The sequence below is a fragment of the Halyomorpha halys genome, unplaced genomic scaffold (genome assembly GCF_000696795.3).
Source record: "Halyomorpha halys isolate HHAL.00 unplaced genomic scaffold, Hhal_1.1 Scaffold264.1, whole genome shotgun sequence".
Taxonomy (NCBI): domain Eukaryota; kingdom Metazoa; phylum Arthropoda; class Insecta; order Hemiptera; family Pentatomidae; genus Halyomorpha; species Halyomorpha halys.
Genome location: NW_027109727.1, coordinates 454605 through 473256, shown reverse-complemented (window position 1 = coordinate 473256; position 18652 = coordinate 454605). Strand labels below are relative to the sequence as shown.

Genomic DNA, 18652 nt, shown 5'->3' with positions numbered 1-18652 from the left:
CCTTAACCTCCTTAAATATTGCTAAAATCATACAGAACCCACTGTTTACATCTGAAATTTAAATATTGTCCTAAAATTTTGGAATGATGCTTATTCTCTTGGATTTAATGTTTTGTTTTTTTTAAATTGTTTTTAATCCAATTTTGTTATCAATATTTTTAATTTTTTTTTTTATTCTTGGACTGATGTATATTGATTACACTTGTTAGAGAGAAAGCAAACAAAAACAAGTGGAACTTCCAAAATAGTCCCTGAGTCATGATTTAGGAACCTTTTTGACCCCCCATGAGTGATGATGTCATTCATTTCCAGGTGCTAAACAGCAATTCTCTTCCCAGGCCAACTCCTCCTACCATTACACCGCAGCCTCAGTCTCACTATCAACAGGCTAATGGCCAGTATGAGGAGGATATGGGTTACAGGTACTAATAAAATTATTTAATTATGAATAACTCATTTATTTTTATATTATTATTATTATTGATATTGGATATGGGTTCAGACTTGTGTATGGTGAGTTCAAAATATTTACCAATCATAAATTTAGTGGCTTATAGAAGATCTGTCTACTTTCGGTTGAATTTTTTTTTTACTATTATAAATTATGTAAATAACACTTATCTTTCTAAATTATTATTATTAATTTTAGTAGTAAATGTTGCCTTGGTTCTGTTATCCTACCGATTCCAGTTATCAAGGTTTCAAGGCTCAACTAATTGTTTCAATTAATGCTGACTATTTAAACCTTATTAAGAGTTCACCTTTCATTCGTCTTCATGGTTGCTTTTGTGTCCGTATATAGCTGCCAAAAACATTTATCGGGTAAGTTTTATTGATGTCAATTTTATCACCTGTATTTTTTGTTTTAGAAAATTATCTGTTATTATCAGCAGGTCCAAACTCCTATTATTTTACTGTCTGAGAAAAAACAACAACATTATTCTGTTCTGTCTTTTATTTTTAACAAAATTTAGTTTTCTTAAATGAGTAGATTATAGATGCTCCTTTGACTAGCTTCCTATTACAAATTGGAAATTATTTCCCTGGTCTTTTGTCATCTGTGTAAATTAACCACTTTTTTTTTTTTAAATCAATGAATTGAATTAGAAAGCATGTCTATTACAATTTTACAAATTTTATCAAGTTTCTATTTTATAAACAATAAAATTAAATGCATTAACCTCGTGTATTTTTATTTTATTGTTGTAATTGTTAATTGTTCATTTTTTTGTAACTTAAAAATAATTTTAATTGATAATATTTTAAAAGCTTTATTATGTCCATTACAATCTCGTATTTATCCCTTGTAGTTTAAGGAGACAATTTTACAAAGTTGTTTTGTTAAAAATAAATATTACGTATTTAAAATAATTTAATTATTAGATCAATCAACTATTAAACCTTTAGTGTGATTAAAAAGGTTAATCTCTCATACTAAATTTACTGTCTGAATACCATATGATACTGTATGTAGGAAGGAATGTGTAAACAGGAATAATTTTTAAATAAAATCAAATTAAAAAAATTGTTAAGTATTCAATCTTTTTTTCATTTTATATAACTCATAGGATGTTATAATAATTAATAATATGTCATAGAAATTAAATTATTGAAATGCTGTTTTAATCTTTTATTAATATTCCAATAATTTTTTTTTGGACATTAATTTAAAAATATATGGAATTTTAAAAATCTTGTGTTACATATAATTAAATTCAAACAGATTCAACTTTCATTAAAGTAAAAATTAATGCTAGTAGAGATTAAGCTTCTTTTTGTTCTTGTTTTTTTAATATTCATCATTCTTTTATTTTTTTGCTTCTGGTAGAATTCTAAACCACCAATAAACCGACTCCTATTTAAGGTGCAGAAAAATTACATTTTGTAAATAAATTTTAATTAATTTAATAAATAAGTCTGCTTTTCAGATGTTTTAAAATATGAAAAAGGACATTTAGCTAATAGAAAAACTATAATTTAAATTCTCAACCATTCATTAAGCTCCAAAAATATTTTCTAGTTTACTGGTGGTATGAGCAGTATATAAATGCGTAGAGATTTACTTACAGTTCTTAAAAAAAAAAAAGGAAATATCTAGTTATCAAAATGAAAATAAAAACAGCTTAGTGCCAATAAAACAAAATATTTCTTACTTGATTAATCTATTCTGGTTAACATAAAAAATCGAAATAATTAAAAATATTTCATTTTCTTAAAGTGGTTTTAGTAAGCTTATTGTTTTTGTAACCATTGAAGTTAATATTGATAAACAACTAGAAGTATTAATTAAGAAGATAAAATAATCTAAAATTTAATTATTATGGAAAAATTTTTTATAAAGTGAATTATTTGTTACTGATTATGTTTACTATTTGTCAGACTATTGTTATTTGTCTACCTCTGAAAAACCTCTTTTACAATCGACGGGAATATCATTAAATCTGTTTTGGATAATTGTAAAAAAATTATCCTTGAAGTGAATGCTATTAGATGTAATGATTTTTTAATGAAGCTCTTTTTTTATTGTCAACTTTGAATTGGAAAAAATAAAATGATATTTTGGGCTAAAGCATGTTGAATTTATGTTTTTAGTTGCTGTAAATTAAGCCTTCATTTTGTACTTATTTTATATTACTTATCTTGAGTCCTGCTTGGTTTTATTTATTTATTTTTTTTTTGTATTTAGATTTATTTATTTTATTTTTTGTTTTACGTTAATAGTCAGATGATTCAGAGGCCAACAATATACCACCAAGTTACACCTGCAGAACCACCTAGAATTGACATAAACATGCCAATTACTATTAATACTAATCAACATTCCAGGTAAGTTTGTAAAATTATATAATTTCTAATTTCATTCAACTAACATGGCTGTCATTTATACCTCAATGATGTTTTCATGGGTCCATTCATGCGGCCAAATGGCAATTTATAAGATGTTTCTAATTTTTTTACTTGCATATTCCATTAATGACTGTTCTTTGTTGTAATCTCAATTTGATTTGACAATGAACATCGCATTTCTCTTAAACTTTTTTTTATTCATATATATCTCATTCTCATAATATTGTTTACTTTAAGACTAATGAATAACTTTAAACCTAGGGTAAAATTATAATCGTTTGACTTGTTAGCTGTATCTGAAAAAACAATAGAAAACAATGGAAGTGAATTACTAAGAAAGCAAATGTGTGTTGGAAGTATCATAAAACAGTATTCTACTGACTTAAATGTTATACAATTATAAATCAGAGGACTAGATTTCCTATCGCATTGGAGCGAGAGTCCCGAAGCTCTTGATTCATAACGTTGGTTTGAATCTCAACTGGGTCAATCAATATTTATTTCGAGGAGGCCACAGGAAATAAATCTTTACATTTCCATGATGGTGCTGTGTAGGTCTTCAGTGGTAGACTTAAGCAAAATAATTTCCTTTTGAATAAATATCCAATACCTGAATACTACAAGTACTGTATAAAAACCTTTGAAAACACATTTCTTATCGCTTATTAATTTTTCTATTTTGAGATGATAATTATATCTAAATTATTATAGGCTTATCTAATCTATCAATAAATTGTAATGTTGTGGTTCTATTTTTTTGGAATTAGGTTAATCTTATTACATTTTGCACTAAACGCATCCCATATCTTGCTAAAACATGAGGTCTGTTTGTCTGTCTAGTCGTTATCTGTGCCAACGGTTACTTTTGGCTGTCCAGAACTGTATGTAACATATGCAATACACCCTCTCTCCCAAAACTAGTACTGTCCAAGTTGAGTACAGTTCTTGATCGTCAAAAGTGGTTGGAACATACATGGTTATTTATGAGTATGGAACTGTAAAAATGCTGCTTGGTTTTTATCTTGCAGATTAGATGCTGTCTTTTATTGCATTCCTTGATTAAAACTAACTGTATCTCCTCAAAATCCTTTATTAGGATTCTTTTCTAAAATTTGTGCAAAGAAATACCTAGGAAGAAAAGGACAAGGTTATACATAATAGTGCTTATATTCTGTTTTGCATAGTTATCTTCCATTGTATTTATTTTCAATACTGCAATACAATAATTACAAATAATTATTTTTTCTTATTGAATAAAATGTTAAATATTTACAATCTAAATTAAAAACAAAAATATGGATATTTATTATTTACTGTTTAAAATTAGATTAAAAAATGCTAATATTAATAGTATTTACTTCCAAAATATTTTCAATTACGGTCTATTTACAATCTAAAACCTAAGGCAGCATAGGACTTCAATGAAAGTCTCGGGAACAAAAAAATAAAATAAAATCTGTAACTAAAATATTTATAAATATTTAGTTATATAACCAAAATATGATTACTTACATCTTAACTTTACAATTACGAACTATTTACAATCTAAAGCTAGAAAATAAAATATTGATGATATTATTATTTATATATAAACTATTTAAAAAATAAAATTTTCATCCCCTTGTCCGATTGAACCTAGTTGAAGTCAAGATAGTATGATGGATAGATATTTATAATCCATCAACGGCAGAATACTGGTATGGCATAAATGTATGCCATACACAACAAACATGTTAAAAATTGTCAAATATACTTTAAATAAGCTATCAAGCAGAGCTATCAGCTCTTATGTCGTAAGCTGTTTCTACTTTAACAACGTAATTATTGTTTTTTTCATGTTTTAATTAACAATGGTTATTATCATGTTATGTATTTTTAATTTAATTTAATATTTTTACTGTAGAATTAGCTATTATTTTTTCTCTACGTACCAATTGTTAATTTTTTTTTTAATGTGGAAATATTTAATCTTAAATGGAGGTTTTGTTTTGGAATATAGAGGAAATTAGTTTCCATTTAAAATTTATTTAGTTTTTAATTTAGTAACTATATATGTTAATTTGTTATTTTTTTTTTAACCTTTAAGTCAGTTTAAAATGTATGTATTCAACTTAGTACTTCTGGTTCTGGTTCAAAGTGACTTCTGTCCAAGAAAGTTCTGTTTGTTCCTTTTCCTCCGATATAACTTCAAAAATAAATACTAATCATTAATAAATTTTTATCTTAGTTTACTTTGAATTGTTCAAAATTTTATTTGCTATAGAATCTCTGTTTTTTAAAAATAGCTTTTGTTAAAAAAAAAAAACTTAGGATTGGTGAGTTGTAAAATGTTTTGCATTGCTCAATAGCATGTAAATCCATTATTGAATTGACAATAGTTTGGTACTTCCTTTAGTTTGGTTCTGGCTTTTCAGTGGCTAACAATGGATTTGTATGTGTAGATGTCGGTCAGTACCTGGATTAGTTTTACTTCATATTCTGTTAAAACCTCTTTATTGTAATTTCTAACTTACCCTAGGCTATGCCTTTTTTTAAAAAAATTGTTAAATGTGTTTATCTAAATTGATTTTCTTCGAAAAGACTAATAATCTTTAATGTTTTTATTATTGAATTAGGTAACTATTACATTCCAGCTCCTATACAAGGCCAGTGTCAAAATTGTTTACTGCTTTAATATTTAATTTGGAATTGCACATTATAATGAATATATTTTATACTAGTTTGATTTTAATTTTTTTATACTTTGTATTGACCATGTTGTCAACATATTACATGCTTGCTGTATCTTATTATGTGTCCAGAACAATGGCATACTAGATACCAAAATTATTCTGAAGTAAAGTTATTAATACATTCTAAAAATTATTATGCCTTATTAACTTAATGTGTCGATGACCTTAGTTCCAAAACTTTTCAACTACATTGTACATTATTTTCATGTTTAAGAGGTTTTGGAATAAAGGTTGTGATATGTAAAAGGTTATTTTCATTTGTCATAATAACTTTTTTTTTTTTTAATATATATATTTTTTCCTTTGCATGCAATTTAAATTTTGATTTATAATTTTTTTAAAATTTTTATTTGTTAAAAATAAATCCTATCACAATATCCCTTTTTTATATATATTCATAGAATAAATATCAATTTTCTTCAAGTTGATTAAGGTGTTTTTTGTGGAAGAAATCGGTCAGAACTTACCTTAGACACAAAACATTTTTTTTTTTTTTGAGAAAACAATTATGACTTAAATATTTTATGTGACTGGCTGATGAAAAATCATAATTTATGAGAGAAATCATGAATTTTTATCAATGCCAAAGCCTCTTTGACTTTTAACACATCATGTTTTAGCTAATTATGATTCTAGTATGTTAGGTAACAAAGAATTTTTTTTGAATTTAGGGTTTTTGCTCTCACATATGTTAAAAGAAAAAACTCTCCTTGCCTTGTTGGTATAAATGGTGTGAAGAGCATTGAACCTTATAAATAAAGTTGAGAGTGTAATTTATTGAAATATATCTAATTATTCGTTGGCCCATATGGTGAATTATACAAGATCATTTTTATTTGCGTTAAATAGTTTATTTTCTTTATATTCTAAATTTAATATAGTTTTTTATTTGACATTAACATTATTTTTAAGAGTTAATTAAGAATTAAATCCATATGATGTGTATTTGTGTTTTGTTTAAAGATGGTTTTGACTATTTGTTTTTTATTAATTTAAGGAAAACTAATAATGTTAATACTTATGTTGCGATAATTTACTTATTAATATAATCAATTCCCCAGGTCGAAAATGATTTTGAAAATTAGGTAAACTTGTATTGTCTATATTCAGTTTGTTATGTATATGTAACATTCTCAAGGTAAAATAGTTTTCCCATGTTTGTATTGTGCTATTGTGCTTAAATTGCTTTTTCCTTACTCGTACAAGGTGACTTGCATAATAAATGAAGGTATCATAATGTTATCATCATAAAGTATCTTGATTTGCTTTTCCCTAACTTTTTTGTTTATATAATTTGGATAGTATTTGTTTCAATAAGAGATATTCATTATCTTTGTTTGCTTAGGACTATGACAAGGGAGGATGTAGCCATCATTCAAGAAAGGAGGATGTCACAACAGTCACAGAGTAAGTATTTCATAGCATTTCCTCTATAATGTCTGTTATATTTATTATAAACTGTTTCTGATAAAAAATAAAATAAAAATATATGAACAAAAGTATTATTAAAAAAATAAATGTTATTATTTAAAATATTAACTATAGTTTTTTTTTTAACTTAGGCAATCCATTCCAAAACTAGCCAAGTCCATTTTCAAATTTTTAATTTATTTAATTAAGTTTTGGTACTAGATTATAACAAGGAAAAACGGATTGGTTCCAAAAACAGTTAAAGAATACATGCTTTAACTGTTCTTAAAATTTTTTTTTTTCCTTATGATTATCTAGAACCAAAACTGTTAGTTAAAAAGAAATAAAAATTAAAAATAGATCTAACTAGTTTTGAAATGGAATGTCTCAACTATAATATACTACTGCTTTTCTTTTTTTTATCTTAATGATGACTTAGAAAATATCAATTGGCTGATAACTAATAAATATTTCCTATTTTTTTTAGCACTTTCATTTTTTCTATCTAACTCTATAAAGAAAAAGTTAAGCTAATAATTTATTTTCAGTTTAACTAAAAATCAAATGTTTTCAGATCAATAAGAATAAAAATAAAACTTTAAATGGAGTTGTAAAGGCTACTTATTATGTTCTTAAAATAAAATGAATCTAAACAAATATTAATTCAACTAAATTTTTTACATAATATGTCATGTTATTTTATTTATGTATTAATCATGTTGTTATTTATCAACAATCAAAATCATTACCATTCTTTGAGTTATTGATATGTTCTATTTTCATTGTGATTCCATCCATGCCCCTTGTCACCATCAGAGTTAAAATGTTACTCCTAAAATAACAGGACTTCATGTTTTAGGCTGTGAATTATAATAATTTATTTCAGGTTTTTATTTCAAAAGCATTCTGAGTATTAAATTTAATTTTTTAGTTGTACATATGTTTTTATTCAAATTCATAATACTTTTTACATAATAACACAAGAGTTGTCCGGGTTATAAAATAGTTTATAAAGTATTTTTATACAAAGAAAGTTCTTATCATTGACTTTCTGGGAAGTTTACTCTGTTTTTCCTGATTTTTAATTTTTTTTTTATTATTATTTTTAACCTGTTGACTCATTCGTTATCTAATGAGTCACTTGTTCTTAATTGAAAATGATAAAAGGATTCTTGCTACTGCTATGATAGATGGCTTTAGTCGATCTCCATCTTCTTACCAAGAATGTGCCATATTTAATTCAAACTCGTTGGTGATACCTATGGCTTTGTCAAAAACTTCAAATCTGCAAAGTTTTAAAGGTGAATTTTAAATAATCTATTAGTGATAACTTAGCTAGTTTTAATTTTAGTGGCATGTCTCTCAGGCAACATTATATAATTCAACTACAGTAAAATCATAATTAGATAATGGGATCTTATGAAACTGAACACCTCAAATAAGCCTTATATAATAAATCTGAAGTGATAAACCTTTTTAGTGCTAAAGGATGATAGTTCATGGTACTACTATCTGTAGTTTTGAATTAATTAATCCATAATTTTAGTGTTTTGCCTGCACTTTATTTAATTTCTTTTTACCTTTGGTTAAGCGGGATCCTAGTATACAGGAATTTTATATTCCTACAATGATGTTGACATTATAAATATTGCTTATTTAGATTTTCAATGTTTTTATTTATAAACATGTTGAAGGCAGTGTTGCCTCTCATTGATATCTAATCTAATAATCACTGTACTTGATATAGAATAATTGTTTAGCCTGGTTTAAGATTTTTAAAATATTAATTCAGAACTTTTCTTATCAGTATGCAATATGCAGACTGCAACTGTCAACTAACTCAAGCATTGTTAGCTTCATTTATTTTTCACATTTATATAAAAACATACAATTTAAATTGTGAACAATGTGTTTAAAATTTTAATCTTCTTTTCTTTTTGACAGTAATTAGAAGAAACATAAGCTTTAAGGTATGAACTAGAGCTTACAAGACAAAATCAATAGTTATATGTTTAGATACTTATTCTATTCTGTTCATAATTATTCTTACGTTAAAACAAATTAGTGAAAGGGACATTCATGCAACTTGAGCAAACATGCCAAGTATATTAAAGTCCAAAGAAACTCATTTGACATTAAGATGCTAAACATTGTTGATATCACACTCGACTTAACAGTGTGAGATCTGGTAAAAACTTGTTCTTGTTTACTAAATTATGTAAAACTCATTATTATGAGGTTTTCATCTTAATCTATCATTTTACAACAGTGTCAACATATTTATTTTTTTTATTTTTAGTTAAAGTGGAATCAATCATTCACAAGAACTCACAAAACAGTTTTAAAGAACTTGAATAACCTTAGTTTAGCACATTATGCAGGATTGTACAAAATGATCGCTCACTCAAAATTCATGCTAATTGTGCGGCATGATAACCCATGTGGCATTTAGGACAAGTTGTATGAATACTTCTAATGTAAAATAAAAGTAATTTTTCCATGAGTTCATATTCACAGAAATTATTCTTTGGAAAAGTGTATATTTTACTACTGAAATCATAAGTTTTTTAAATTGTGTACTTATTGTTATTTGGTATGGATTGGGTGATTTTTGAACTGCCACATTCCTTTCTTTTTTTGCCTTCTTAGAATAAATATATTGTTGTCTGTTTTTAGGATTCCGTAGGCCGGAGACTGAGAATGGAATCTATTGTAATGGGTGTATGTCATCTGTTTCTCTATTAGTTTGATTAACCTCTTATTCACTCTACTAATGATGTTTGGTAGTTAAAATCAAAATTAATATCTACCATTGTATCTACTAACTACAGCTTACTGATAATTATTAAAATGCGCATAACTCTTTTTTGGCTTGAAGTGAGAATACATATTTACTTTTTTTTATTCATCATCACAAAAAATGATTAAACGAACAATTATATTTCCCACCTTTACTCATTTTGCCATATATTTACCTATTTGTTTTGTTTTTCTTACTTCTGGTAAATTTTGAGACATGGTGTTGTCATAATTCAAACTTATTTTGTGTGCTATTATTATTATTATTGTTTATGATTATAATAATTATTATTAAAGCCTTTGGAAAGACTATCTAGTATCAACTGGTAGTGATATGTTTTGGTTAAGTGAAATTTTCTCAACGCTTCATTTAAATCATAGTCGCTCACTCCCTTTTACATAAGAAATGAGAAACTCATCTTGTGATTCTTGTATGTGGAAATTGGTTAGAACTTTTGTATGGCTAATTTGCCTGGATGTCGCAAGTACAAAATTGATTGCTTGAATCATTCATTATTAAAATAATTATTACTATCTTTTTTATTTATCTTAGTACCGCACCATTGAATGATTGAATATATCGGTCTAGAAATTAATTAAGAATTAAGAAAAAAAACTCGCACACCACTATCTTTTTTATTTATCTTAGTACCGCACCATTGAATGATTGAATATATCGGTCTAGAAATTAATTAAGAATTAAGAAAAAAAACTCGCACACCATTAATGTGGTAAAGATTATTCACTGTGCAAAGAGATTTATTTATAGTCCCAATCGTCATTTTTTAAAAATTTTTATTTTTAGCTTTTTAGTGATTATTATCTATAATGTATCTCTATATTTCTTAATTGTTGTCCTTCTTAATCTTTTTTTAATGGGATTTGTTATTGGTTATATTCATCTTCTGTTTTTATTCTGTATTTATTTAGTTATTTTATGTTATTAAGGATGATCATATTATTATTTACCTTTGGCTGAGCTCAATTTTTACAGTTGGACAATATTTAATATTTTTTAATTTGAAGTTTTAATTTTTAAAATACTTTGATATAATCAATGGGTTGTAGTAGCGAGAGTTACTGTTCATTTAGCGCTATCCAGGGGACATGTGTATCAATGATACAGACACAAGGAGCATTACCTCCCATACTCTCCGACTTGCCATCCGTGCTACATTGGTGATATGGATGTGAACCATATTTTATGGTCACGTTTATAGGCTCAAGGAATATATAAGATGCTAACAAAATCAAGGCAAAAAGCAACTTATACTGGGGAAAGTGAGGAAATGGCCTTATAGCCTATTTACTGTGGCAATATTGAAAAATGTTTTAGTATATGAAACCAACATAACAATCCATTCATGAGTTGTTGAATTTTAGCTTAAATCTAATTCTTGACTGACATGATGGATCGCTCACCTGATCAAATTGATAAGTCATCCAATATTAGAGCTATATTAATAGTTAATTAAAATTGTTGATTATTAGGATAATAATGGTGTTAATTGATGGAAACATTTGGTGTTGGCCTTTTATAATGTTGGTCCAGAACTTAATTGTTTGATCTAATTTTACAACCATAAACTTATTTGTTATTTAGTTCTGTTAAGGAATTAAAAAATATATTTTAACCCAATAACATTAATGAACGTATATTTTATTTACTTTAACCTGCTATATTAGTATTTGTTTGATTTATGTTAACAGTTTCGAACAATGGGAATATATCAACGCCACCAGTGCCACCAGCTCCCGCCGGTGGCCACCATCGTACCTCATCAGCACCCCCTGCGCCACAACCTCCTGCAATGTCTGTTGCACCACCACCTCCTCCTGCACCACCGGCGATGGCACCTCCACCACCACCTCCCCCTCCTCAACCTGCCATGTCTCGTTCTTCAAGTACTGATATTCAAGATACTTCCAGTCTGGCTTCACAACTCCAGTCTGCAAGGCTTCGGAGATCAAATAAGGTTAGTTTCTTTAAATAATACATGTTGTGTATGTGTTTGTTACACCAAGTTGAATATATATATATATTTTTGCCTCATCTCTACTCATAGAGTACATACATTTTTACTAAGATATGGTATCTTATGAATAGGTATGAATTTATTTAGCCAGCTCAGTTTTAGTATGAGTATGCTAGAATTTATGTTGATTGCTTAAACATAAAGATTACTTTCAAGCTAATAATAAATAAATATATAACTGCAACTATTTGGTAGTAATAATAATATAATTTAATATAATAAATGTATAATATGTTTATAATATATCATAAAATAATATAATTCTCTTTCAAGTAAATGAATTTTTAAAAAATACTTGGGGGGGTTACAATGTATAATGAAAATAAAAAATGAACAGTTGTATTTTGGATTAAATAAATATGATTTAATACAAATTTATGATTGATAGCTACTAGACCAATGAAGTTGATGTGATGGCATTCCATTTATGTTTGAATGACAAATGAGGAATGAATGACTTGTGAAATTGAATGAAGAATGATGAAGCATTCTTTTGAATAGAAAAGTATATGGTGACCATCATTAGCAAATATAAAAAAAAAATCAAAAAGAAATGGTAGTAAAAAAATCAAAAAGCATGGTCAAAAGCTTGAAATGAACAGATTAATATAGGTTTAATGTGTTTTTATTTTTCTTATTATAGCAATCAGCTGAAAACAGTGGATCAAGTACTAGCAGTAGCGGTAGTGGCAACTATGGCACGCTGGGTAGAGGTGCTGGTGGAATGGCCAGTATGATGGATGAAATGGCTAAAACTCTTGCACGACGGAGGGCTGCTGCAGAAAGGAAAGAAACAGATCCTGTTCCACCTCAAGTAATATATTATTTTGTTGATTTATCTGTTAGAAACAAATTATCTTTATCCTTTAATAGAGTATTGTTTCTAATTGTTTGATTTTGGTTTTGTTTATGGTATCTTGGTTTTTCAATTGCAAATCAACTTTCATTATTGAATTCTTTTGCCAGAAACTTCTATTAATGCTCATTTTCATGTTTCAAAATTGACCATGTAATTTCTGCAAAGTATGCATTTTCAGCAAATCTCTTATGTTTTTTATAGTGCAATTTCAATTTTCATCATGAAAAAAAAATGTTTACGTTTTTGCAGTTTATTCAAAAATTTAGAAATCTTGCAAAGTTATTCATCAAATAATTGTCTACTTAAAATGGGAAAAACTTAAACAGTTGACCTTATTTCATGGGTGCAAATTTATTAAAGTGTAATGTTATTAACTCTTAAGTTTTACTTAATTTTAATCAATACAAAGTTGTAAAAATGTAAAATATAATGAATGTCGTTGCTGCCACATAAATCATTATATATATTTATTTATTTTTATTTAGGAGCCTGATTATGGTACAGCTGAAAGGAAACAGTGGGGAGGAAACAAGGCTAGTGTTGGAAACGGTTTGGAAGCATCCCCCAAACCAGGCAGGAAGCAACTGGCTTCCAGTGAAGAATGTCTCCCCAAAGTCAATGGTGAAACCCTTGGAGACCTTGAGGCCCTGAAACAAGACCTTCTTCGAGAAGTTCGCAGAGAAATTAACAAAGCCAAACTTGAAATTATTGAAGGTAAATCATTTATTTTAAAGTGAAATATTTATCGTTAAAATTTAATGTTGATGAGCCATCCTCATATTATTTAATGTTTTATTGTTCCTTAATAGTTCTAGTAATATATTGGAGAAAGTTACAACTCTGAAGTATTTCTATATATTAGTAATGAATGCTATGAACCTATGAAAGATATGTAGCTCATATTATATTTAATTTATAAATTATAATACATCCAGTTTATATATTAAATTATGTTTAGTGTTACTTACACTCAAGCTATAACACACTGTTGAGATTTTTGCACTCTCCATCTCATCTCCCATATTGTATTGAAACCACCAATTTCTTTCCATTTCTTCCATCATTCTATTCACTATTATGGATGATAAAGATGTGACTTGTGTCTGTGGACATAGGGATGTAATAACTAACATTGATTTCATATAAACCTAAATAACTTAGTTGAGTTTGACAACCAGACCTGGACAGAAAAAAAAACATTAAAGACTTTGTAATATAGAGAGTTATGTGCAAGTGCAAGCCTTGTATTAACTTAAATAATTTATTGTAAACACGACAGTTACTAGCACAATTTACACTTTTTTAAAGTGTAAAATCACTGTTGGGAGTTTTTATCCAACATCCATTTTATTTTGTGAATGACGCTATCTGGAAGTTCTAATGATGTTTATGGCATAATTTTTATAGCTTCAGGTACATCTTAGCCATCAACTTATATTTTCTAAAGAAATAAAATAAACCTGAGAGATCTTTCTCTGTCTTTGTTTGTGGAGATTAGGCATAATCGGGGCAGAACATTATTCAGATAAAGTGAACACAAATGCAATATAAAGAAAAATAACTTATGTTATTATTTGATGTCAATATAAATATGACACTAGAGGTTACAAACGTACAATTAGTAGCTCTAACATTACATTGATTCATACAACAAATAATGATGCTCATCCTTCATAATCTATGTTTACAAATTTACAACAGTATTATAGAGAGATAGAAATGAGAGAAATACTGGAGTCGCTTATTCAAACCTAACCTAAATATATACTGTTTACAATTATGAATTGGTAGGTGATGTCAGAGACACTTGGCTACCTTTGGGATTTATATGGGACATACTAATTATCGCACTAAATTCACAAATTATTCTTAAAAGGGATGTCTGAAGAATTTTCACTGAAAATAAATCCATGTATATATATATATTAACTTATGTATATTTGAACATTTTCATTTCTCTAATGCAATTAATTTTTTTAGCGTTTAAGACTGAGCTGAACAGGAGGTAATGGAAACAAAGAACCAAGTAAGCAAGACAGACTGAATAATTCACTGAATTGTATTTGTTATATAACGCTCACAGTCAGCAAAGCACTATTAATGTATTCCTTTTTTTAGATATATTTTATTGAATAATTTTAATAAAGAAAGTCTCTGACATTTCCAGGGTACTTTTGTGCAACATTAATTTTCTTTTTTAATTTTAGTGTTTAATTTTTATAATTACATAAAGGACTCGAGTCATTAGTATTGTTTTGATTGGTAACAATATGAGTATTTTGTTGATGTTTTCAGAATGTTAATGAACTAAGAGAATTACAAATGGCTTTTCATATCTTGATGTCACTGCCTAGTAGTCACATGGCCAATAAATGGACTTTTAACGTTGTAATTATACTTTTTATACTCTGTAAGTTAAATGTCATTTATGAATTTCTTGCAGTATTTATATTGCTGATATTTTTTACCTTTTTCTTTCTTCTTCCAGCTTTATTTATATAATTTAATGAGTATATGACTGTAATTAAAAGATAAAAAGGAAAAAAAAAGTAGGCCTAATAATTTGGTAGAGCAGTTTGTTGGAATCATCGGTATCAAAGTTCATTTGTGATTAAAATTCGTCTGATATATAAGTTAGTAATTTTTATTGATGCGGAAATATCTTCCTTTTTTTATACGTTGATTTTTATTACTTAATAATATTGAAAGTAAATATTTATACATTTATAGCATCTTGATAAGTAACTTATTATAAAACATGTAAATACTAACGTAGTATGCTATTATGATATATTTTAGCTGATACAAGTGTTTTAGGTAAGAAAAACAAGATATCGTGTATGAAGCGGTTAATCGCTACACATTGTTTAATCATATATATTACATTCTAATTATTTGTTAACAATAACTTATAGCTCAACCTATATATGTAAACCACTATCTCAAGTGTGTCTCTTATCATGTTGGATACATTCCGGCGAGTATTAGTATATGTGTATGTGTGTGTGGTATATTTATCTTATACCGGCATTTACAAAGACTTGTAAGTATAATGACGTTAAGTGATCAAAGTTGTTTTAATCAAAACTGTATTTATTAGTCATTTTCAATATTTGCAAATGTAGTATATAGCGTATATTTGAAAATTTAAAACTTTCATTAACTTTTTTTTCTCCCCTGTCCCATGAATTACCAAAATTATTTATATATATTTTTATGTTGATAATGAAGCGTTTTATGATACTAGTAATTTACATTATATATTTTATTTGTACAAAATCTTGAAATGTAAACATGCCTGTAAATATGACTTCCATTATTTCTTCACTTTTTAGTGTAACTTGTATGATATTGTATAATGTGAAATATGGTCTTCTCATAAAACCTAAGTATTATAAGTCCATTTATAAATAAATATATGCTATTTTTGTGTTAAGTTTGCTGAATGTAAACGATAATTGATATTTTGTGAATGTTTTAGGTTTCTTTTTAAATTATGATGCTTAGGTTTACATTTTTTTTTTAATTTCTAATTTTGTGTGTTTATAAATCTTTGTATACATAATTTTGTATATTTATTAAATAGTTGTTTTTAATGTGAAATGTTCTTGTTCGAATGATTTCTATCTTATATAATTAGTTTTGTTGATTTTTTTATACATGTGATAAAAGGCATCTGATCATCTTAGCACATTATTTATTACAGATTTTATAGTTGGAAATTTAAACTGTAAAACTGATAGGAAATTAATCATAACTTGTATGGAATCTTGTGCAAGTATTAATTATTATGTGCAGTTGTATGATTTGAAAGATAATAAATACAGTAAATCTTCTCTTTTTTAGCTTTCATCCAGTTAATGTACTTCCTTTTCGTTTGCTACAGGAAAAATGTTAATAAATTTAATTATTTCAGTTTTAAAAATACATAAAAAACAATATGAAATTTGTAAACTAACTTTTGTTTTCATATTATACTTAAGTATTGTAGATTTTTAAATTTGTTTTATGTTCCGATGTAAAAAGTTAATTGAATTTGTTTGTTGGTTTCAACCAAACTTTGTTTAGCAGAAGTTAATCCCAAAAAAGAAGTTCAAAATTATATGTTGATCCTTCATAAGTAGTTTGTTATTTCATAATTTGTTGTTTTTTTATTTTTTAAATTTTTTTTTGTGTTATTGTTATTCTTCTGAGATATATTGAAGATCCGATCTGTCAGTAGTTTTAATGGAGCTATGACAAAATTCAAATTCAAAACTCTTATTATTAAACATGAAATAAATTTGATATTTTTCTTTGCATACATTACACAGTACATTTTTTGCATTCCAAAATAATTGTTGCATATTCAGTGTTATTAGATTTTTTAAAAGTTTGAGGAAAAAAATTAAATAAATTATTGATATTTTACAGACAATCTATGTGGCATCTACACAGATTAAACCGTTTGCCCATTAAATTTTGAAAGTGCATTTTTTCATGTCTTTTTGGATAATAACTGTTTAAATTGTTTGGAAATAGAATTAAATTTTATTTGAACAGTTCAACACATTTATGATAATTAAAAATAAACCTCAATTCCTGTCTACTTATATCAATTATGAAATTTCATTATATTAAAAATGATTTAATTTGAAAATATAGATATAATTTTATAAAGTACAATGAGATTGAAACAAGTAATGTTATGTATGAAAAGGTCATCAAATTTTTTTTTTCATGCTTTGATCTTGATGCCTTTTTTCTGTCTTTTTTTGCCTAATGAACATTTTTTAATTTTAATATTTTTATTTGTGAAGTTAGAAATACAAATTTTCTATATTGTTTCACTCCTGATTATTGTATAAATCGTACTGAAAAAAAATCTATTTGTCATTATGTGATTGTTTATAAATTTATTTTTAGTGGCATTTATTATGAGTTCCTGCTAAATATAGAAGACTACTTTTTAGTCTTTATTAGATGTTCTATATGTTAATAATATCAGTGTTGCTTTTGATTAGTCGTATGAGCAGCTGATGATGTAAATATTATTTGCTTTGGTGTTACTTCATTCTGCTTTGTCCTTTGATCTCTTGTGTTGTATGTAATGCCAGAAATTCAATAAACGAAAAATATAAAAGAATGCACTTAAACTAATCAAAGTTGAATGAATGGAAAGGAAAACCATTTTACCATATTTTCCTGTTGTATTTTATAGCTCATGTAATAGAGCGTAGGTGAAATGTTACATCCTCAGATTGCATTAGCAGTGTTTTATATAACTATGGATGATATGTTTATTAACCTTTAGTTCAGGCACAAAACTTATCGAAACTCGTTTTTTATTTTTTAATATTTATTTATATATACTTTTTAAAATGATATTTCATAAATGATTTTCTTGTCTAATGTATCTCTGAGGAATTAATAAGGAACACTGTTGAAAAGATTGTCCAGAGATCTATCCATATTAAGACATATGTTAACCATATAGTGTTATTTATTAAGATTATATGAGGGAATAAGAAACCAAGGGACACGAGAACTCGATTTGTATTGTTTATCTAAATGTGTAAATTTATAAAATAAAATAGTAAAGATTATGAATATTATTTTGTTCATTTACCTAAATGATTGCCTATTTATAAACGATAAAATAATGTGAGTTTTATTTTGGTTATGCTGTATATTGTATAGACCATCTTCCTTTGTAGGGAAAATATTCCTTCGTACTGTTTTTTATCTGTTTTTCGTCTTTGATTGCTCATAAGTTTAGTCATGGGGTTTTTAAAGAAAATGTTATTAAAATTTACTTGAAAATATTGGTATTTAATATAAATTAACAAAAAAAATCTGGTGTAGTACACAAATAAATAACTGAAATAAATGTTTTCATGTTTTCGTTGTTATAATGCCAATAGTTTTTACTTTCACTTCCTCTTATACAAAATACATTCTACAAACCATTGCAGTCACACAACTTTTAT

General features: G+C 26.7%; 1 protein-coding gene across 2 annotated transcripts in view; it reads left to right on the top strand.

The window, feature by feature from the left end:
• Positions 1 to 18268, top strand: part of ena (enabled) — a 183088-nt gene extending 164820 nt beyond the window's left edge. The window contains exons 4-11 of one of the 2 annotated variants that reach the window (XM_014420220.2): positions 313 to 422; positions 2722 to 2826; positions 6925 to 6986; positions 9666 to 9710; positions 11499 to 11764; positions 12468 to 12638; positions 13169 to 13397; positions 14664 to 18268. In XM_014420220.2, the coding sequence (XP_014275706.1) occupies positions 313 to 422; positions 2722 to 2826; positions 6925 to 6986; positions 9666 to 9710; positions 11499 to 11764; positions 12468 to 12638; positions 13169 to 13397; positions 14664 to 14692 (1017 nt within the window). In that variant the 3' untranslated portion in view covers positions 14693 to 18268. The remainder of the gene's footprint in view (positions 1 to 312; positions 423 to 2721; positions 2827 to 6924; positions 6987 to 9665; positions 9711 to 11498; positions 11765 to 12467; positions 12639 to 13168; positions 13398 to 14663) is intronic. The other variant, XM_014420221.2, reaches the window with a different exon arrangement.
• The last annotated feature ends 384 nt before the right edge of the window (positions 18269 to 18652 follow it).